This window comes from Indicator indicator, chromosome 11 (genome assembly GCF_027791375.1).
Source record: "Indicator indicator isolate 239-I01 chromosome 11, UM_Iind_1.1, whole genome shotgun sequence".
NCBI lineage: Eukaryota > Metazoa > Chordata > Aves > Piciformes > Indicatoridae > Indicator > Indicator indicator.
Genome location: NC_072020.1, coordinates 23,479,873 through 23,503,103, shown reverse-complemented (window position 1 = coordinate 23,503,103; position 23,231 = coordinate 23,479,873). Strand labels below are relative to the sequence as shown.

At 40.8% G+C, this 23,231-nt stretch overlaps 1 protein-coding gene across 1 annotated transcript; it reads right to left on the bottom strand.

The window, feature by feature from the left end:
* Positions 1-976: 976 nt before the first annotated feature.
* On the bottom strand, positions 977-15,449 carry TSPAN13 (tetraspanin 13). The gene is made up of 6 exons (XM_054384807.1): positions 15,359-15,449; positions 6,122-6,289; positions 4,801-4,881; positions 3,833-3,946; positions 3,079-3,189; positions 977-1,965 (listed from the first exon to the last, which is right to left on the bottom strand). The coding sequence occupies exons 1-6, from the start codon at positions 15,419-15,421 to the stop codon at positions 1,891-1,893; spliced, it is 612 nt and encodes a 203-aa protein (XP_054240782.1). The 5' UTR covers positions 15,422-15,449; the 3' UTR covers positions 977-1,890.
* Between the last annotated feature and the right edge of the window lie 7,782 nt (positions 15,450-23,231).

Below are 23,231 nucleotides of genomic sequence, written 5' to 3'. Positions count from 1 at the left end.
TCACACACCCTCTCCATAAAAGCCCTCCTTTAATTCGTTACAGTAATGTACAAAATATGGAACCCATCTAGAATAGGAAAATCTACTGTTTCTAGAGACAGCCAGGAGATGAGCACTGTCCTCTTGACAATGGCTGGTTAGTTGCTTACACAGGACTGCACTTGGGGGGGGGTGGAAAAAACCTGCATACATTTACTTTATACTTCAGTAATAGCCTGAAGGCTCTCAAAACGTTTCAGCACACGAGTGGGCTCTTACACTGAATGTACAAGTACATGCTTGAAGCAGACATCAACACTTCTCAACAGACCAGCAGCAATTCATAGACCAAACACCAGGAGATGGCGCTGACAGCAGATGCTGAAGAGTCAGCTACACCTGGAGAGAAGCCGTCCTTAGCAAGTTCTTGAAGTCCCTCTGTGGTCAGATTGAAGTGTTTAAAACCTCGAAAGAATTCCCTCTTTAGGAGCACTGGGCGAATGGAAGTCTGAAAGTGGGTGTGTATTTCAACTTTTTGCTTCCTTTGCAGGAGGAAGGAGACATCTCCCTAGTAAAGGAAGATTGTGTGAGAACCCACTTCTGTCTGCCCTGTCTTTTTTTCATCCTTGCTCAGCTGCTGCACTCCTTGGCAGATGGCATTAATACTCTTCTCTTTTTCCTCCTGAAGAGCTGGCATTCAGGCCACAGCAGCTGCCTATCAGAAGCAAGCGAATGAAGAAAATGTGCAGGGCAGGTCTGTAGTTCAGTGTGATTAGAACCAAATGTAGCATTATGTACCTTGAGTGGTTTAGATATCTGATGTTCCAACCTGATGCATCAATTTTATTACAAGCTGGGAGAGGGACTATGCTTTCCTTCACCTCAGACAATACTTACTACATGGATAATGTACCATTGTAACTTTAATCCTTTTCCTTTAAAAGCAAGCAAACAAACAAAAACTAAACAAACTACTGGAAACCATAACTTTTTTTTTTTTTTTTACACATCATTTTATCTTTCATGAACTGCATGACAGAAGAATACACACTGCCAAGTTATTATAACAATGATTTTACACCATCTGAAAAATTAGCTGTACAACAATTTCCCAGACATCAAGTTTCTTATATTAAAGATGACAAAACACTACTGATTCTGACGTTGTGCAAATACCAAACTTCATTCACTTAGTCAAAGAAAAAAAGTTTCAAGTTAATCAGCTGCAGATTACATTCTCCTGGTTTTCTTCATTCATTGTTCTCATAGTGAAGATATTCATTTAGAAGTAAAGAATTATTTTCATTCTCTAGCAAAACTCTAAAGCTACCAGAAAGCCAAAACAAACAGAGAAGGAGAGGGGTGAAGACTACAGTAGTCCTTTACATATACTTATGTGCACTAAGTTTTTACCTTAACAGGAAAGTGGGAAACCATTACAGAGACAAAAAGTTGGCTGGAGTTCATCCTAAAGCCTAATCGAATCATACAGTCCAACCATCCATTGTGTGTTTTCAGCATTTTAATGAGCAATCTTGGGAATTTCTGTAATCAATGGATACAGCAGGAAATACTTTTGGGTTTTGGGTTTTTTTGAGAAGCCAATAGTGCTTATAAACCTCACTGTATAGAGTTCATCACACTGATTACCAAAGTCTTAGCAGAGTTATTCAACCAGCTCAGAGGCAAAGTCTGACTGCCCAGCTACTGAATGCACCAGTCTACTTCAAGACGGATTCTTGGAGGAAAAGAATTGGGATATTAAATAAAGAAAGTACAGATTGCTCTGGGAAATTTAAGTTTTCTTTTGGGTATACTGGTATCTTACTGTAACATGGATTTCACAACTATGAAGAACCAGTATTTTGAAGTAGAGGGTGCAGAGAGAAGATTCAGTCCTTTCTAAACTTATCAAAGAAATGCACTGGGGTTTGCACGAGGATCCTTTTGGTTCCTGTATCTGTATGTCAGCCACACTCCCAGAATCTGAAAACAAAACCCAAAGATATTATTACTCAGAGAGCTTCCACTGCATCTTCCAACAGTTTTAGACATAAAATCCTGACAATGAATATCCAGTACCTAAGCTTAGGGCATTTTACTATTGCTAAAATTGCTCAACCACCCACCAGCTCTCTCAATTAGAAAATAGAACCCTCTCAGAAAAGAATTCATACCTAGCACCAGAGGGAAGGGAAAGCACATAACACAAAACAAAACACAAAAAAAAGGGCCAAACTTCTGTCTTCAATGTAAAATATTTTTATAGCCATGCCTAGCATTGAATTATTCTTTCCCCTCCCCAAATGATAAATATTCAAGCACCTGATTTTAGTGTAGTGATAAACAAAATCCTCCAAATTATTTCATTTTACACTTACCATTTAACTCTAAGGCTATTTTTCTAGTATACTTTCAAATTCTGTCATTCCTTCCAACCACCTCCTTCTCTCCCTCCAGCAGCTTCACATTTTTAGTAAAGAAATTGAGGGCAGATGTCAGAGTGATCCTGTTTAAGCTGCTGTATCCCTTCCGTTGCTGTAATACCTACAAACCTTCTTAAAAACTGCACTAAGCAACAGGAGTATTTTCACATGCCCCGCTGTGGTGTTAAGAGAGACCTGCTCTGAGGATTTTTATCTACTGATCAATAAAACAAGTGTATGTATCATCTGGATACTAAAGCACAAAGATCTTTCTAACCTGATGTTTAAATACAGCTCACTCATCATGAAACTATGTATCTTTACACTACGGGAAGCACAAAAAAAAAAAAATGCCCAAACCCCAGACTTGGGGGGACGAAGAATAGCTAGGTTCCTGCAAAGCTTAAAAGTTTACAGCACCACGTTTTCTTGTGGTATCTGGTTGTGGTTTGTAGCCTAAACAACAAAGTTGCACCAACTCCCACAGTAAAGACAAGTTCTCCTTCTGCCAGACTTAAGCAAGCTGATAGCTTGAGAAAATTTGACCTCATTATTTGACTTCTAAGATAGTACTGAGAGTTCCTGTAATAAATACCCTAAAATTAATAGTTTCACAAAATCAAGCCTTAGAAGAGGGGAAAAAAAGCACTCAGTTCTCTAACCTCTTACTCACCTCTGTGAAACTGAAGAAGAGTCCTATGCCTCCAACAAATCTCAGCACCATCCCAGAATATTCTTCTATTATTGGTGCACATGGTTGACACTGGTGACTTCTAAAACAATCCTGCAGCAGATACAGAGAATTTCACTCAGACACTTCTTTGATTTTAAAAAAAAAAAAAATCTAGTTAGCTCTACAAAAGACTGCCAGCCATGGAGAAAACTTTAGCATCTTTACAAGATTAAAAAAAAAAAAAAAGTATATAAACAACAACAGAGTACAACCTTTGCAAGGTGATGTGTGATTACACATCCAGTAAGTTATCTAAAGAGCTTAGTATCACTGTAACAACTACCTCACACTTTTCAAAAAAATCTCTGCTTTCTGCACCTATGAAAACAGTTCACAGAATACATCTGGTTGGAAGAGACATCAAAGATGATCCAGTCCAAGCCTTGACCCAGCACTGAAGGGCTGACACTAAACCATGTCCCTAAGCACTGGGTCCACATACTGCTTGAACACTCCCAAGGATGGTGACTCCACCACTGCTCTGAGCAGACCATTCCAATGTTTGAGAACCATTTCAGTGAAGAATTATTTCCTAATATCCAGCCTAAACCTCCCCTGGTGCAGCTTGTAACCTAGTCCTGTTGCTTGTCATCAAGCAGAAGAGGCTGGCTCCCCTCCTCCCTCCAACCTCCCTTTAGGTAGTTGTAGATAAGAGTTGTACATATCTGAACAAACCCATGCCTGAAGAACTTACAGAGGAGCAGGTTTCATTTGGATTAAAAGCTCTGAATCCACAACAATTCAGGTTTCTCTCAATATCCGTTCTTGCGCTGTTAGTGTTATTCCATCCCACCTCTAGAAGTTGACTCTAGAAGGAATAAGCAAATAGACATCATATTAATTGAACAGCTTTGCATTTTATTGGAAACCAATGCACTAAGCCAAGCTGATAATTTCCTAACTAAAACCTTCAGATCCTGAAGTCCAACAGGGTAATATATTAAAGTATGACTTAAATGTTCCAACAGTGTGTGTAGCTAAAGGAACAGCAGCTCCTACCAGCATCACATTCACAGTTAAAATTCATTTCCTTCCTGTCTTTTTCCTAAACCCATTAAGGCTACTGGTAAATGGGACACGCAACTGGTCTAACTGTGACTGCTGACACTTTAAAGTGCAGTTCAAAGCAGGAAGGTGATTATTTAGTCCCTGTACCCTTGCTGGATTCTTATTCTTCATACCCCATGGAAACTGATTTTACTTTCACAGTTTAAGGGTTACCTCTGTTCCAAATGTAGTGGTGACCTTTTCCATTATGCAAGAACAAGTCAGTGGCTTTATCGCCTTTACATTATGATTACTGTAAGATTTCACCAGCTTATCTGAAATTGCTGAGCACATGATATAGTCAAGATAATATTCTGCTACATTTGTAACCTGAAACCTACACAGGAGGCAGAAACAACACCAAAACAGACAGCTGAAAGTAATTTTAGAAGGTAGATGTGTATCTTTCTAACACAACCAAACGCTGCCTAAGGTCAGGTCCTTATTTAAAAGGATAATGTTGACTTTCTTAAAATATGCTCTCCCCATTTTGTGGAAGACTGTGTAAATGCTTCACATGGTACACACTTTCATATATATGAAAATAAGTGCATGTGTACTCTAAGTTTATACCATTATAAAATAGATTATCTAAGAAATCAGGAAATTTCTTACCTGCTGTTCCTTGTTTAGTGCCAAACAGGCACAGGAGACAGAAAACTGGACAATAAAGACTAGCAAAAGAATAATCATGTACTAAAAATGGTAATTAAGGATACACAGTGACATTAATTTTGCTTTTATAACATACATGCCTAATGGTATTCCTTAGTTCATTGGGTAACAATAAATTCTTTAAAACTGTAGAAGTACTTTCTGACTGCATGTGGAAAAGATGACCTAAATAATGTCTCCAGAACTAAATCACCATATATTATCTCTTTTTGGCTACTACTATACATAGCTGGTATTTCTGGGCTAGGTGTTTCTTGCATAGCAAGACAACATGAGCAAAAAAGTTAATAAAAGGAGCTTTGAGAGAGAAAAACCCACAGCCACCTTTTCCAGCTTCAGGGACTCATGTTGTCATTCCAAGATACTGCCCATAAATAAAGCAATAAGTAAAATAATTTTCTCAGTATTGCATATTCTGAATATTTTTTTTCCTGCAAAGACACAGTCCTGTAATTAATTACTAATGAAAATGTTAGCCCAGATTGGAAAAAAAAAAAAAAATTGCTCCTGGAACACAGCCTCAAACACTTTTGGTGTTGGTCACTGACCTCAGAACTTGGCTTCTGTGTTCAGAGGCAGGTATTTATCTTATACAATTAAAGTGTTTGTAAAGTGGAAGTCACCACTTATTCAAGGACCCCAAAGAGAAAAATAGGAATTTTATCTGATGATTCTCTTTTCTCCTCCATACAGACCAATTTTGTTAGGTAAGATAGCACCACAGACTGCTTACACAGTGTCAGCAAGCATAATGGGGCAGCAGAGCACACTGAGAAGGTCTGTGCTCTTTCCTTGTCTGAGTTCCCAAGTAAAGATTAGGTATGAAAAGAAAGTGCTTCCTGACAGCCTGTATTACCCACACTGCATTCCCTTTCCAGCTACAGCCAGCTTGGTATCTGGAAGTATCAGCTTTCCCTCCTGTTAAACATTAATAGTTCGCATACTCTAGCTTGGTACAGGGTTGAGCACACAGTAAGAGGAACCTATGATACAGTGACCCACCATAAAAAGCTCTCAAAAAAAATTAAAGTATTTTGATTGTTAGAAAGAAGAGATGAGAATACTTCTGTCTTCAGAAAAAGGAAGCTGGAATAAAAGTTAAACAGAAAGGAAGCTTAATTTAGACTGCACTTGACCAAAATAAGACTGTGAATTTCTGTAATTTTTCTGAAGCACCTCCCACATTACTATCAGCTGACAGAGCAGGTTGTTTACATGGCTTGAAGCAAACTGCAATCCATGTAATACATCAGAAGGATACAAAGAACAGCAATACTTGATGATGTTTCACTGCACCAATCAATCCGACTAAGGCAATAACGAAGAGGAAGATTCCTACTGCGATGACCACTCCAACAACTCTGAAACTAGAGATGAGGCCAAAACCGATTCCCCATGCTGCAATTCCAATCAGCAGCAGGCTGACCAGCTGGAGGGAAGAGAAAAAAGTTAGGCTGCATATTAAAAGAATTTGCTAAATCCCCACACATATACATTATTTAAAGTTATTAGCAAGGTACAATTTTTCTTCCCAATGTAAAGAGAAGCACAACGCTAAACAAACCAATCCTCCCTTTCACTGCAGAGGTAACTTCATTTCCAGATGTTTTCAGGCACACATATTCTTCAACCCTGTTAATGTGCAGCTGTTACAACTGAATCTACCTACAAGTCAAGCTGTGTTGCATTCTCTGTGATGACCAGAGATACTGAAATGTAGAGTATAACAGAATTGACAACTTAATCATTGCCCTTAATTCACAGAATGGAAAAAGAATGAAATTTCCAGATGTTTTATGAAACAGAGACAGTGTATTTAACGAAAATAGGATATATAGCTCCACAGCTCTGAACGGGTTAAAAAACGCCCTTTGCTAAAAGCTTACTGTAATGAGGAATACAATAGTAAGAAATCATTAGAGAAGCTCCTACATAGCTGACAATGTAAACCAACAGTTAACAAGGTCACATAAAAATATTTTTAGATCTGTTTCTTGAGGATTTCATGTAGTAAAATAATAAAAATGTGCCCTGTCTCTGCTGCACGTTTCTTCAAGAAAGTAGGATTGACTTCACCATGGAGCTATTTCAATACCCAAAACACTCTTACGCTGTTTCCTTCCTTTTAAAGATGATATTCAGGGAAGGCAGGCAGAATCTGTCCCTGGAATTTATTGTTTACAGGGGCAGGAAGCTCCAGCCTTTCCTGTTTCCATACCAAAAACACAACAAAAAAAATTCCAGCATGAAAAGCTGCAGAGAAACCTGTAATGCAGTACAGCAAGAGGGAAGCAGCAGTCAAAGCCAAGTCAGATGTCCAGTACACAATACCTAACACCCTAGTCTGAATCAGGCCTACAGGTAACATATCAACCATTCTGTGTTAAATTAACACCAATTCAACCTCCAAGTTTTAACTTACCAAAACCCTGACCTCACCAAAACATACCCAGAAGTTGTATCATTATTAATAAACAAACAAACAAAACACTCCAACAAATAAAAGAGTAAGCACTTGGTCCAGTCTACTTGGCTTTATTTGACAACAAATACAGAGCAAGCAGCTACACTTGCTCACCAGCTTCCACTCAAACAAGACATATCTCATGACCTTTTAATGCTCTTCCAGAAGAGAAGGACAGGTAGATGAAATTTCCAACTTAGCATTTCAGTCTATTTGCCCTACATCATGACATTTTTGTTGGTTTTAACACCAAGTACATCTGTATGGTTTTTTTTGGTGTAACTATTTTCTAGAAGGCTGCCTGAAACATGGAAATCTAAGACAACATCAAGAAAGCAAGTAAAACAAGTTAGTGATGCTCATCTAGATCAAAAAAAAGTGTGTGGGCTTGCTTTTTTGGTATGTTCACACTGGCACACATCTCAAAAAGCATTTTTACCAAGGGCCAGTAATCTATACAAGAAATTTATAGTCTGCAAGAGGAAAGGAAGATATTTGTCATACCTACACCTCTCTTACCACATGAAGTGACACCAGACTGTAACAGTCAAAAGGAATTGTTCAATACCAGTGAAGTTGTAGGATTAATCCATATTTGTCTTTGTTTCTCTTAAACAAAAGTCCTTAATCACTATGTTTATTTAAAACAAAAACACAGGGCCAAGATGCGATGATTCTAAACTATGGGGGGGAAAGGGGGAGAGGGAGCAAAAAAACAGACCTATAAAACAATACAAAGCTCATAGAGTTAGACACCAGACGTGACTACTCAACTGAGCTTATTCCAGTGTTTTGAAACACAAGCATTTGGATCCGGGATTTCTAAAAGCAAGGTTGCTACAACTTCATAACAAAATGTACTTGAAATAAATTTAGTGACCCTAACGACTTTCCAATGAGTAATATGTATATTCTAAACTTAAACACTTTACTTACTTATCAAAAAGTAATCTATTTCTGTTGTACAAACGAGAAAGGACTTTCTACAGAGCTTCTGAATGTCACATTTTGTTTTACTGAAACCACATTTCACAGCACCAGAACTCCCCCAAAGCAAACAGCATCATCCTTGGAAGACTGAAGTCCGCGTGAAACTCCATTTTACCTCCATGAGTTTACTTACATAAAGGCAGCCTTGGTTACCAACACTTCAAATATCTGCTTGATCAATCTACCAGAAATACATGAAATCACAGTCCACTTTGAAGTGATTAGGACTGATCTGGTTTCCCCACAACAGTCTCATTAGTAAGCTGAGAAGGCACGAGTTGGAGAATTGGTCTGTCTGACTGAATGACAGCTGGCTGAGTGTTGATCTTAAAGGGTAGCTATCAATGGCTCAGCATCCATCTGGGAGCAGAAAGAAGCACCTCAAAGGCTGATACTGGGGCCACTAATATACAGTATCTTCATCAACAACTTGGGTGATAAGATAGGATGAATTCTCAGAAAGTTTGTGGATGATAGCACACAAGGAAGAGCAACTGACTATCTAAATAGAGATTCAACTCAAATGGACTTTGATAAACTTGAGGAATAAGCCAACAGAAAAAGCGCAAAATTCTGCACCTGGGGTGCTACAGTGGAGTCTGTGAACAGACCGGCTGAACAACAGTCTTACCAAGACACACCTGGGGATCACACTGGTTGTCAAGTTGAATAGAAGCCAAGAGATTGCTCTCATTGCAAACAGGAAAAGCCAAGAGGAGAGCAATCACATGAAACTCAATGCTGGTGAGACTGTAGCTCAAATACTGTGTCCTATTTCAAGTCCCTCAGGTTGAAAAGGAATTTGAGAACCTGGAAAGAATCAAAAACATGGCCTGGAGCTTTGAAGAAGCTTTGAGAAGCAGGTGATGGGAGGTGAGTTTGTTTTGTTTAACAAAGAGGCAATGTATGGATAATCTAACAGCAACCAAAGCTGAGGGTGCCTTACAACAAGGGAGGCAAACACTTGTCATTGTTAACCAACCACAAAACAAGAGGCAACAACACATAATGGCTTGGGAGGTTCAGCATGCACGTTAGATAAAATATTTGCAAGGTGGTTTAGTACTGTATTCAAGAGAAATGACAGTCTTTCTTCTCAGAGGTTTTCAAGGCTCAGCAGACAAAGCCACAGCTAGCAAATCCTGCTCTGAGCAGGAACCTGGCCAAGTGAGCCCCTGAAGTCCCTTCCAACCTCTACTTGAATATACCACAGCCAGCTCTTCCACCATGGAAATTTTGCTACTCTTCACACCATAAACCAATAAGGGACACATTTAGCACTAAGCAAGGACTCTTCTGTACCACTTAGCTCATTAAATTGAGAATACCACCAGCTCCTCAACCCCGTATCAACAAAACACCTTCTTACAAGCAATGAACAGTTTTGAGGAGTACTTGAACATCAAAAAAGAAGTACAAGCTTTGTTCTGAGAAGTGATTTAAAAGGTTCTCTTCACTTAATGCATGTTGATATAGAAGGCCAAAAGGCATTAAGCATAAAAGAATTTATTACAATTTCAATCTGGAGCTATTTGCCTTACAGAGAGATACTACAAGCATACACTGTCCAAGCACTGTCCACTGAAAAGCAACACAGAGACATGGGATATGTGTGCATGGGAAGATACAGACAGGACAGCTAGCATTGTCAATTTAATATCCTCACAGACTAAATACTGCCTTCTCCATCAACACAAACCCAAGCAACCTTATTTAAAAGGCACACATGCTTAGCATAATCCACTATATAAAATAATCAACTTGAAATTAAGTAAATGCTTCCCTGGAACAAGCATATGGGTAGCACAGTTCCTAAGTGAAGATCACTCATTCTCACTATGAGATTCAAGTGCTTTCTCTACAGAACCAAAAAAACCCAACAAAAACAAACACCAGACAGCCAACCCACCCACCCAAATCACCTAAAAAACTCCAAACACACCAAAACAACAACAACAAAACCCCCACAACAACAAAAAATCAAGCATACTACCAATAGACAAAATGTTATTCCCAATATCAGCACCTCTAGAGAAAACATTTTAGGAACTGTAAATTCAAGATCAGTGGAATGCATCAGATTTCACTTTAATTGACTCCCATTACATATATATATATATATTTTTTTTTTTTTTACACATGTCTGAAAATCAGAGTGATGTTTCAGAAATAATAATTTCTAGATAAAGAAAATTTCTTTGTCACAGAGGTAAAGTCATCACAAGCTTGTTTGTCCTGCTCTCCAGTTAACTTATTAAAATGATTAAAGCACTAGCCTTTACTGTAGTTGGGAGTTCACTGCTGCATAAACACTACTTCTCCTACAAAAATAACAACAAACAAAAGCAACAACAATACCAAAACAGCAAAGACACAAAGTCCAATCAACCTTATAGTTTGTTCTACCCTTTAAATCCAAGTTCTCCTGTGCATATAGCTGCTCGTTTTCCTCACTCCTGTACTGGAGAAACATATCTCTCTTCACACTTACCCTTGTGAACTGATCCACATGATGCTAGTCTACATTATGAAAACAAGGTACCAACAAATGATTTTTCTAGACAGCACCACTGAGAAACAACTCAGGTATCAAAACCAACTCCTCCTTCATTCAACAGCAAGCCACAAGCAAATCAGCTGTTTTGACTAACTAGCAACTTTTCAGCATTTTATTTAGCTTGGACTGCTCACTAGGAAGGAAGTCATATGCAGAACTTAGTGTTCCCACTGTTTTCCTGCAGCCTCAGCTGAAAAAGGAGTTAGAACTGCATTTCAGAACTTAAATGTCAAAAAATACAGCCACACCATTCCTGGGTAGAGACTATATGGCATTTACAGCAGTACCAGCAAAGGACATACAGAATGGCTGTCAGGCTGGATATGGAACAGGAACTACAACCAGAGAGGGCACACACACGAAGTTCATACTCCACTTTAAGGGGCCTTAAATGGGATATATTTTGAAAATAGAGATTTTTACCTTCCTTTCAACTTGGCCAACCCTTTCTGCACAGCCATAGAGAATCTAGAATACAATTCTTTTGGTTGCCTGCACTTATCTGAAAACATCACCTTAAGCAATAGGCTGTACATAGTGCTGCATCTTTAGCAAGGTAAGACTAAGCTGAATTGATTTCCATCACAGCTGCAAGCTAGCCAACCTGCAATTAGCTTTCATCTCCTTACAGTACTACTTCAGCTTTGAAAGCAAAGGGCATTACATTAAATGTATTACATTTACAGCAAGTAAAGCTCTGGGCATCTCCAAAGGGCTTCTAACAGAAATCAGAATCTTCCACCTTTAGGCGAGTTATTTAAATGAGAAGCAATCCATAGTCTGGTTACTGAACAGCCTTGAGACACATGATGTGGAACAAGCAATGTAAGTGAGAGGCAGAATTCCTGTCTCTTATCATGACAGCCAGTTCTTTCAGTATGACAGCCTAGTTCAGAGTTCTTCATGGTATTAGCTGATACTTAGGATCAGGTCGGTTTTGACCATGTTACAAGCTTCTTTCATGTTAAAATGGCTGAGATTTAAACCATTTGATCCTCCTTGATTTTTGAAATGCAAGCTTTCTGCTGTGTAGCAGGAACAACTGAAATGTTTGCTTTTGCTTCCTTGTTTTTTTCATTAAGAAGTTCTGAAACATTTTCAAGAAGCTTGGTGATCCCAGAGATCCTTCTTCCACACATATCTCACTCAACACAAAAATAGCATCAGAAAAAAACACTACTACTGATTTAAGATACAAGGCTACTACAGGGCATTCAAAGGGCTTCTCAATAAATGTGCTGGTTCTGTCACAGGGCTTTTACTTTAAATCAGATAGCCACTCTAGGTGTAAGAAAAACTGAAAGCCTCCTTGTCAAAACAAAGGGAAAATGTTTACATACTGGCATTTACATTTTGGCAGCAAACAGATCATGTCTGCTGCTGCAGCAATAACTGAGTAGCTGCTTGGGTGACAAAACCAGAACACACCATCCAAATGAACTGACTGAGTTTGGGTTTTTTTAAATCTAATCTTGTGGTCCAGCTACCAGTTCCTTTTTTCATCACTAGCTAGGACTTCAGAATTTCCCTTTCCTTTCCGATTTGAAGTAAGGTATCAACTGTTTACACTTCAACACAACTCAAGACTTCCTTGCAAGGAACACTGTCTACCTGAGGAAATCCTTGTCTGGTTAAAGAGAGCAAATATTACTGGAGACAGCATCTAGGGTTCTCATACATGGAACATTAGAAACCTTGAATTACATACACGTCTTTGAATTAGGTTGAATTCTGCAGACAGGAATTTAAACCGTTTGTATGGGTTTGCCATTCAATGAGAAATGTGAATATGATTGAACAAATAAAGACAAGATTGGTCAGATATCCAAACCCAGCATTTTAAAGGTTTTGTACGCCAGCAGTTCTTCCATGTAAGATTTTATTTCAGCAATACACGTCACTATATACACACTGAGTCAACAGCCTCAATTATTTTTCTCTACTCATCCAATACCCATACGGAAGCACACTGGAGTCAGCAACACTCAGCACAGATGATAGAATTACTCACATAAAACAAATTTAAAATAGAATCATGGCCCAAGGACATTAACTTAGTCCAGACAAGAACCCAAAGTCTTCAGCAAAGTACCACCTGCTAAACCAGTAACTGATTTACTACTGCCAGGACATATATTATTCTTGGGATACTAGTGCAAAAAGTAAAAACAAGACAGCATTTAAAAAAATATATATATATACACACACACACACATATATCCATCTCCAATATCCTATCCTGGAAGTGTTTAAAAAAAAAAAAAAATCAAAAAACTGGATATGAACTGTAACCCCCAAAATACAGTTCTGAGAGTTAATTCATTCCACGCATGTGATAGACATATCAATGCTAGCTGGAAAAACATTTAAGAGGTGTTACTTATTTGACCTTGCATCTCTTCTCACACCCTACCCATCAATTATTATTGCAAATTAACATTGTTTTAAAAGATGATGACTAAGTTCTTCCTCTTATGTCCTTTTTTTCCAGCTGGGGTTAAAAAAAAAAAAGCCTGTCATGCATTGTGCTACTGCAATCCAAGTCTTGCACTGTCAGGTTTCTGTCCAATCAAGGAACTGAGAAACCCACACATTTGGCTAGATCAGTTGATCTAATGTTATTTCTGCAACTCAGAATTTAAAAGCATTGGTCTTATAACTTGCCTACAACTAATAAGCAACACAAGCAGTAACAATTAGATATTCCAATTAGTATAATTCAAAGAAATCATTCCTTCCCTTCAGCAAAAACTATGCTCTGTATAGGTCAGATGAAATAGCAAAGTGACACCCACGAAGTAAATTCTACTCAAGGAGACATCAGAGGAAGGTTAAGGTCATAGGTGCATCGTACAGGTATCATAAGCAGAAGTACAAAGGTTCCAAAGATCAACCCACCCTCTCTGAGGCCAAATACTCCTAAAGACATACCAGACCCCTTAAACCTTGTTAATATGTGGCTGTAGCACAAGTGACATCTTCAGCAAAAACACCTGCTGTCCACGACATCAAAATACGCTTTGCACACGTTATGTTACATACATTTTTCTCTTACTCTTCCTTCACTCAAGAAGTAATAGCAACAATAACAAACAGAAGCCCTGCATTAACCTCTGCTTTACTGAAAAGAGAAAGCAGGATGGAACAGCTACCCTACAGCCCATAGCACAGCCTCCCCTATATTAGTTTCCATTCAGGAACAAGGATCAGCTCATACAACAAAAAACATAATAACGGTGAACTCTGGCTTCAGCACTGGCACTTCTACAACCATTTATGTTCCATTTTGGTGATTAACATCAGGTCAAGTAACCTCCAGCTAGAAGAACTGTTTGTTCTGATGAACCCGCATTAGACCTGTTTGTTCTCCTGTCTTGCCTTCAGTGGAGAGCAGGCAGTGCTTTCAGAAAAGCACTAATACAACTGCCTGCGAGCACTGGCTGACCCCAATTTCAGTCTGTCCAAAGACAGCCCCTACCACGGTTGTTAACACAAAACATCAGAGGACACAGTATCTCTCCAGAAGTGCTGTGAGAGGAAGCCACTATGTGCCTGCTTCTTGCAATTTCTGTGCCATTTCAAAATAGGTAATGTGAAGAAAACCTCACAGCTATGGCACAATTGGCAATTTTATCGTTCTGGGTTGGCAGTAGGTCCTACAACTTGCTCAAACAAAAGCATGCACCTGCCTGGACTCCACAGCAAGTCAGCTATTTCAGTGTGGCACTCTTTTTTTTTTTCTCCACCTCACACATGTTCCCACGACCCTGAAGCACCAAGACTTCCTAACTCGCTGGTCCATCCCAGAGAAGAGCAGGGAAGTCTGCTCTCCAGGGGTTCTGAGGGTCTCTCCAGCACACACACACCCCCCCATCCCCTCCCCCCAACTCTCCTTGTGTGCTGCGGTCTTCGGGTCTCGTAGGACCCAATACACTGACACGGTACTTGTCTGTCTGAACCGCTCTTATTCTGGCGCTGCTCCTTGGTTGAGGAATAACAAAATAAACCCTTCCTCATTCACGCGTGGGCTGGGGCTGCGACCTTTCCAGACACGCAAAAAGGGCACCTGCGGGCCAAGTCTACTCCCACCACTGCCCCTCCCCAGCCCGACGGCGGGGACACAGGAGAGAAGACATCTGTCCGTATCCCCCAGGGCGAGAAGCGTTCGCCGTGCCGCCTTCTGACGAACCGCCCAGGATTTTGATCCTAGGGAGCCACGTCCCCGCGGTGACAAAGCTTAGCCTCACCGGTGCCACCTTCCCTACCCAGGCGCAGGCCACGACAGAGCGGCAGACCCAGCTCCTAATTCCCCGGCCCCTCAAACAGCAGCCTGCCAAGAGAAGGCCGCCTCAGGCCGGAGCGAGACCCGCAACCTCCCCTCCTCATCTGGCGGCGGACCCCGCAGATCGAGGAATACCAAAAAAGAGCAGCCCAGACCCCTACCCCTACCCCCACCCCCACCTCCCCTTAGCGAAGCAGCCACGCACCGTGTACAGCAAGTTGAGGGCGCAGAGGCAATTCTTGGAGCAGGCGAAGCCCCCGCACACCATCGCGACACCGCTGTTAACACCACCGCCGCCGCCGAACCGCTTAGCAGGAGGCCTCCGCTCCGCTCCGCCCCCAGCCGGCCGCCAGCGAGCGGGCGCGGCCGCAGCAGGTGAGCGGCGCGCGTTACATCCGCTGATTGGCCGCTCCGGGGCGCAAAGGTAAAACTATGCAATGAGGAGGCGCGAAGGGTCTGGGAGGGCTGGCAGCGGCTCTGCCCGCCGGGCGTGGCGCCTATTGGCGGAGGATATCGGCGGCTGTGCCTCACCCCGGCCTCCTGGCGGTGCTCGACTGAGGTAGGGGGTGTTGGCGTCGCACCCCTTTCTTCTAGTCTATTGTTACGCAGGTCGGCGAGGCTTCACCCATCCCCCAGGCGGCAGAGGGTGGCCAGGCTGCTGAGAGCTGTCTGCTGCCGTGCCCAGGCCCAGGACACCGGCCCGGGCGCTCCCGCTGTGGGCTCAACTGCTCCAGGGCCACATCCACAGGTGCTGGAGGCGGCCGAGGGGCGACTCTTGGCTTTGTGCTCAAACTGTGGGATGAGCTGGGGAAGGGGAAGCTTACTGGGGCCTTACATAGGGGTGGCTGGAGGCGATTTGGCGTCTCCCTGGTCATTTTTTTGTTTAGGGCACAAGACGTCCTCCCAGTCCCTGCTGTGATGGTATTGTCTATAATCGGTGTCCAGGTCCCCTGTGTAATCAAACGGAAGCATACAAGGTTTTAGTTTTCTAAGGCAGTAAAATAGAGTACTGTTAGAGTTTTACCTGGGATTTATCTGTATATTTACTTTTCAGACTTTCTGTTGTCACGTTTTCACTGCACCTCGTTACATACTTCTGTCTGTATATTTCCTTAGTTTGAGGTTTAAATATTTATACTTACAGGTAGTGAAACAAAATCCTTCATCTCTCAATAATTTCCTGCTAGTCAGTACTAAGTTCCTGTTACTGATTTTAATTGTCTTGATGGGTGTTGCCATGGGCTGGAATCTGCTGTATGATGTATTATAATAAATGCAACAGATCTAATAACTGCCAGCTCCTTCAGCCTGTACGTGTGTTGCAGGATCAGTGTCCAAGATGCTTACTTTTTGCTGGGCTTCACGAAGAGATAACAGAGACACATTCCTCCTTGGGATGTTTCTAAGGGTATGTAGCACCATAGCTTTCCTTCAGCAGGGTTTGGTGCCAGGGAACTTGCGATGGTCAGTAAGTAGAGGAAGCTGTATCCACATTCTGATGCATTCACAACAATTTTCAATAGGAACTTGTCATCAAAACAATTTAAGAAGGAAATTCTGAAAGTGTTTTGTTTTATGTAATTTGGCTGGCTGCCGTCTGCTATGGGAAGCTACAGCAGGCTAATAATGCTTGCCAGCAGTGAGACAGAAAGAGGCTGAAGAGCAGCAGGCTTTGTCTTTCCTACTCTGTCTCTCAGGGTTTTTTAATTTTTTTTTCAACTACTTTTTTTCTATGCTCTCTGATATTTTGCCAGAGTTCTGCAAGTAAATACAATACACCTTTCCCCCCGCCCCCCCCATTATGTAATAAAAACTCCTGAGTTTTTTTCACTTGTGTATATCTACCTCTCAGCTGCTAGCCAGGCAACAAATTAAAATTCTCGAGTATTTGTGACCACAAATTAAAGCTGAATGCTCAACAGCTGCTGAAGCTTTCTCTTTGTTTCTAAACTTGACAGACAGAGGCTATCCCTGCTGCTGGAGCTTTGTGAGGCAACAGGATGAGTGAAAAATCTGTTGTGTGGTTTTTTTTTTTTTTCCCTTGCTAATTAAACTGATGATGTTGTGGCTAATTTGGTGTATCGGGAATGCAGATTTACTGACTGGAGCTACTACCTTTATTGGACATGTTTCTGATCTCTTGGGCAGAAGTCTGGCAAAGCATAAGCCTGGTATAAAGTCACTTTCTTCAGTACAATTTCACTAGCTGCATTTAATTTTGTTGTAAAGACTGGTTTCAGAAACTAACTGATGCCCACTCTGTAGGAAAGAGTACTTTGAGCATATGCACTTCCCTGAACACAAGAAGCCATCAGTGTATCAAATGTTTTTGTGGGATTTTGTTACAAATACTCACCTCTAAAGTTACTGTGCTATTGTTCCTTTGGTTATAGTGCTGAATTATTAATATTATCATCTGTTTGCCACCTTAATATAAGATCTGTTTTTCTGTATTAATTATTAAAGGGTATACCTCCACTTTCTTAATTAATGCTGGTGTTTCTTATTAAGAGATCCAGCTCCTACAGCCTTTTGTGAGCAGGAAGTACCTATTACAGGTTTACTTCTTCAGGTAGGCATCTAACCATGTCTAATACAATTTGCTTTGTAGCAGCTTCTAACCATAAGCTCTGGGGTTTACACTAGTTTGTCTGGTATAAATAATCAAGGGCTCAAATTAAGTAAACGGAGCTATGATGAATGTAATTGGGGGTCTAGTTCTCCCACCCCTGCATTCCTCTTCACCCCTTCCCCACAGCTCTGGTCACAAGAGATATTGGTATAATATGGTTTGGATTTAGAGTAATACTTTTGCTGTTACAGCATTCAGCTGCCCAGACTGCTGTAATTTCTGGTAGTGGTCAGGTGAATATCTGTGCTCCTATTCCACACTGGGCTGCAGAATTTAGCTTGTGTTCTGGTTAGAACTAAATTGGTGTGATTTTTTTTAAAATTAATAATTACAAAATTTTAGTTATAAAAATACTCTCTTGCAGTTGGAGAGAAATCTTTCCTTCTCTGCAGGGAAAGCATAGTGTTTATTTGTTGTTTTGGGTTGAGAGTTTTTTATGACTATTTAAATAGCTGGTCCAAGTGAGGATCTCACATGTTTGTCTGCTCATCCTTTGCCTCTCTAGGGCACAAATCCTGCACTCCCATCCGTTGCATGAATGCAGAGCTGCCAGACATAACCAAGGGCAGAATGTGCCTTTTCCTTTTCTTCCCTCACTTTTTCTGATGATTTTTTCCCGCTTCCTTGCACAGTCTTTGTTCTCCTGCCCTTCTTTCATGCCTTTCAATGGCACTCCTAACAACGGGAGGAGCTATGAACAGCCTGAATTAGTTGTTCTTTCATGGGAAACTGTGACAGGAGGAGAGTACACTGGGCACTTGTAATGCTGCTGACGTGCACCGACAGACGGTACAAACGTGTACAGGGAAATGCTCCTGCAAGGAGAGGGGGCAGTGAAAACTCAAGCGTTACTGGGGCTTGCCCCTGACATGTTTCTTACTAGTTAGAAGAGCTTCAAATTGGAGTCATTTGGGTAGTTTACCCCTCATTTCCCTGTGAAACTCACAGCGGCTGAGCTGTTTTTAGGAGATTTTCTGCATGGGGCCTTCTACTGAAACACTCTGCAAACTCAGCTTGTAGGCAAAGCTCTGCTCTTTGTGACCCCACATTATTGCTGCTGCTTTATATTTGTTTATTATGTGCCAGAAATCTAAAAGTCTGCATCATTTCTAGGGCACAGATTTGAAATCTGAAGGCTCATATATATCTTTAGGCTCTTTTAAATATATACTATTGTATTAAAAGACAGTGTAACTTTTTGTTTTTTTACTCTCTACTATTATAGGGTGTCTAAAACATTGTAAGTGAAGTATTATTTGCAGAAATTGATTTTTATCACTTTATTTTTCCCAGGTTTACAATGAGCTGTTAACAGCAGTTTAAGTAGTTCATTTCACTCTTTGTCTTGTAAGGTCATTTTTCTTTCCTTGCTGTTTGTATAAAGTCTCTCATGCACATCAACTCTGAGGAGGGGAGAAACAGGGTTAAAAAAAAAAGCCAGGTGTTCCCAGGAGCCCAGGAGCAGTAGTGCTACATGCAATATCTGTACTTGTAATTATTAAAATTAGACTTTAATTTTACTACTTCTTCTTAAATGTATAAGCCAAATACTTATGATAGTAGGAAAAATAAACATTGTGAATCTAAATTGTATGAACTCCGCTGCAAGACAATCAGGTGTGTTAAAACCAATGCTAACTCCATTAGGATTTTAAAGAAATTTGGAGTACATCTTTCTTCTGTGGCTGCGTTTGTCTTGGTATTTCTTTTAAAGTCTAGCATCGGTCTTTTTTCTTCCTTTAAGACACTACAGGAAAACTGCAAATTGACAGTGTTAAAATCACTTTTGTACTTGTTGCTATGATAGTGCAGCATTAGGGAATGTCATGTTTTATGCATGCAAAAAGGTCCTGGGGGATTGTTTTTAAAGTGTATTGCCTCCGCTCTTAAAAACAAGCCAAGCATCTGCTGTCTGCCTGTGTTGTTTTCAGAGTATTTATTGTATACAATTGACATTTTTAGATGTTAGGATGGAGGTGAATAATGTATATGCACAGAGGGACAGGGTTACAGCTAGCTTAACTTGGAGTAAATAAAGGATTTGTCCTGCCTTAGTTTACCATTAAAGTGTGTTCCTGTGCTTGCGCCATAAGTGTGTCTGAAGATTGATTCTGGCTGTAGGATCTGTGTTATGGTCACAAAGTCTGTGCAGTCAAATGCTGTTTATAATATGTGTATGATCAGATGTATCTCTCCATGGAAAGTAGGTTCCAGTGTCCAGCCTTTTCTTGCGTTGCTGAAAAGGGAATCTGAGTCGTCTTGGTCACCTGAACCACGTCAGTCATTCAGTCATGTCAATTAGTCACTTTAGCTATCAGTAACACTGCAGGTAGAGTGTATTGAGTCAATGAAACATACACTTAAAATACTATCTGCAGTAATAATTGAGATTGATTTGCTTATTTATTTTAAAGCTGGACTCAGTGCAAATATCCTGTGGACATACCCCAGTTATTTTTTAGTAATGAATTGGCTGTGCCATGGTGTTTGTGTGCAGTGATGAAGTTCTCTCCACTTGCTGGAACAAAATCAGTTTCCCAGCAGTGCTGTTGCACTGGTGCCATTCCAACCCTGACCTTAAAGAAGCCCTTTCTGGCTCCAGACACTGAGTAACTTTGTGGTGAGGTATAGCTGTTGTGTGGACCTTTGCTGCCCTATAGGTGGGCACACAAGGTGTGGTGGTATTTCATGTCAATGATCGTTACAAGCCAGACACAAGAGAGGTGATTCTGACAGAGAGAGTAAACTTGTCTGTGTTGTCTGGGTCAGAGGTTCTTCTCTGCAGAGGAAAAAAAAAATGGACAAGATGGTATGGAATTTTTATTTATTCATTTTTTAGTGATGCGGAGCGTTGTTGATTGAGACAGGGAAATTAAGACAAGACAATAGACCATTTTAAGTGCAGTGGCTAGAGCAACCCACAACTAGGTCAGAAATTGGCTCCTCCAAAAGCACAGACATGGTAATAGATTCAGTTTAATAAATCTAGCGAGTGGTTTTGAATGACTACTGATGAAATAATGGTTTGTTCTTCATGCTTCTGGAAGGAGAGGTGCTGATGTGTTCTTTAAGAAACCTTTAAGAAATTGCTTGGATTAAGCCTGGAAAGTTAAATTGCTGTTAGAATACTACCTAGAAGAGAGACTCTTTTCAAGCTAAAGCAGCTACAGGCAAGTGTGAAGCTGTTGTTCAGGATGGAGTGGCTGGATATCCAGCCTTGCTTTTTAAGCCGTTCTTTATAATCCCTTCTGGATCTACTATGCAGTGGGTGAAAAGAACATTGGAGTGCAACAATAGCATGACTGCTTGTTCATTCAGTTTATGTCCACATCTTGTGAACCATCCCATGAACAGGATTTGCCAGACAAAGGATAGACTTGGTGAAGTTTGTCCATCTAATGTTTATAGACAGGTATATCGGGAAGAAAACTAGCAGAACCCAGAGAAGGACACTGACTTTAAAGGGAAAGTGTATTTCAGAAGTCAGCTTCTAAAAGTAGTAAAAGAGGTCTATAAATAGTGAAAGAGGACTAGAGGAAATGGTCACAAGCTGCATCAGGGGAGGTTCAGCTGGATATTAGGAATTGGAATGGTCTGACCAGAGCAGTGGTGGAGTCACCATCCCTGGGGGCATCCAGGCAGCATGTGGACCTGGTGCTTAGGGTCAAGGTTTAGTCTTGACCCTTCAGTGTTGGGCCAAGGGTTGGACTGGATGATCTTTGATGTCTCTTCCAACCAGATATGTTCTGTGATTCCGTGGGATTTTCTGAAGATCTTTACTGTCAGAATTGCTTTCAGGCACATTTAAAATTAATTTTAAATTAAGCTGATGAGGATTAGGATAAGGAGTTTGTTTCATCTAATATATTAAATAAATAACTGGAGGCTGAAAATAGCAGTATAATTATATTTTGAGTAGTAGCACATAAAAGGCTTGAGCCAAAGTCCAATCCTTCTGTTCAAGACCAGGATTTGGGATTTGTTTTAGTTCAGTTTAGAAGAGGAAAAAGGATGAATTCTAGATCCAGGCAGCCAAGTGGTCTAATATTTCCTGCAGCCAAATCCCAACTTGTTTGTGCTGTTACAATCAAGGCATTTGTGTGGCTCTCAATAGGTGGATAACTGCTGGGAAGGTAGCCTCTCGAACAGTGTTATCATACCCTGTCCTCATGGGAACTGTATCAGTGCAGTGTGCTGGCTCTTGCTCCACTGTCACATCTGTTTTTCAGGTCTGAAATAAAATCAGCAAACTTCAACACTGAATGTATGTTAAGACAATAACTCTGTGATTAACAGGACATGGTAATGCCTGTGGACTAACGGTGGGATGTGAGCAGCAGGAGAATAAATAGTTTTCAGATTAACTGCAGTTTTATTGGTGTTACCTCTGCTGCAGGTTCTCATTACCATCACATCCCAAAGATTTCTTCTTTATCAGATTCAGGTGGAATTGTTTTTAGCCTGAAGAGAAAGAGGATGCCATCTGCTGAACACTTTCACAGGTGATTCCCTGAGAGAGTTCCAATAAATCCTGAAGTAATCAGGCATCATATGCTAAGAAGCAGAAACCTAAAGTGTTTACAGGTATGTAGAGCAGTAGAGGATGGAGAATATGTGCATGACAAAGGAAGCTCAAGCACCAAGGTTTTGATGTAAGCTGCGTAGCTGAGTGCTTGTCACCAGGTCTGTTGTCTGTGTCATTGTTCATGCTCTGTGTGTCAACTGTGTAGCTGTGTGACAAGTTGTGTTCTGTGTTTCGTGGAACCATGGAGAACACAGGTTGGAAGGAACCCCTGCACATCATCTAATCCAACTTTCTCCTCAAAGCAGGGCTAAACCATAGTAGTGTTTGCTCAGGAGGGTCTTCAGTCAAGTATTGAACATCTCTGAGGACGGAGGGCCAAGACCTCCAGTGCTTGAGTACTCTCACTGTGAAAACTTTTCTATTATCAGGATTAACCTTGTTGCAACTTGTGGTCATTGTCTTTACTTTTGCTGTGTCCCTCTGAGGAGAGTTTGCCTCTGTTTTCACTCTAACTCCTTTTGGAGAGTGGAAGTCAGATCTGCCCCCCAGCCTTCTTTTCCTAGGTTAAAAAAACCACAGTTCCATCCTCATTTCTATATTATTTGGTCAGGAGCCAGAGCAGTTTAGACACCTAACCTACATTTTGAAGCAGCTGGGTCAGCAATTTGTCTTTCTTTAAAACCTCTCATTACTAAAACAACCTCACTTCTTTTCTTGCAAGGAGACCTGCAGCCATGAGCTGCTAGCAATGTGAATGCAGCACTTTTGAATGTGTGTGAGGAGCATACAGAAAAAAACTATGACTCTTTCCTGTTAGGAAAACAGCCTGCTGCTGCCAGCCACTTCTGCTGCGTCATCACCACCATCTGTGGGCAAGCTGGGAAACAGTTTCATTGCTTCATCTTTTCACCAAAAGAGTAT

Coding starts and splice junctions, on each gene's coding strand:
- TSPAN13 (XM_054384807.1), bottom strand. CDS start 15,421: ATGGTGTGCGGGGGCTTCGCCTGCTCCAAGAATTGCCTCTGCGCCCTC. Junction 4,882..6,121: donor ATCAAGTATTGCTGTTCTTT/GTATCCTTCTGA, acceptor TACCATTTTTAG/TACATGATTATTCTTTTGCT. Junction 3,190..3,832: donor CAAATGAAACCTGCTCCTCT/GTAAGTTCTTCA, acceptor TATCTGCTGCAG/GATTGTTTTAGAAGTCACCA.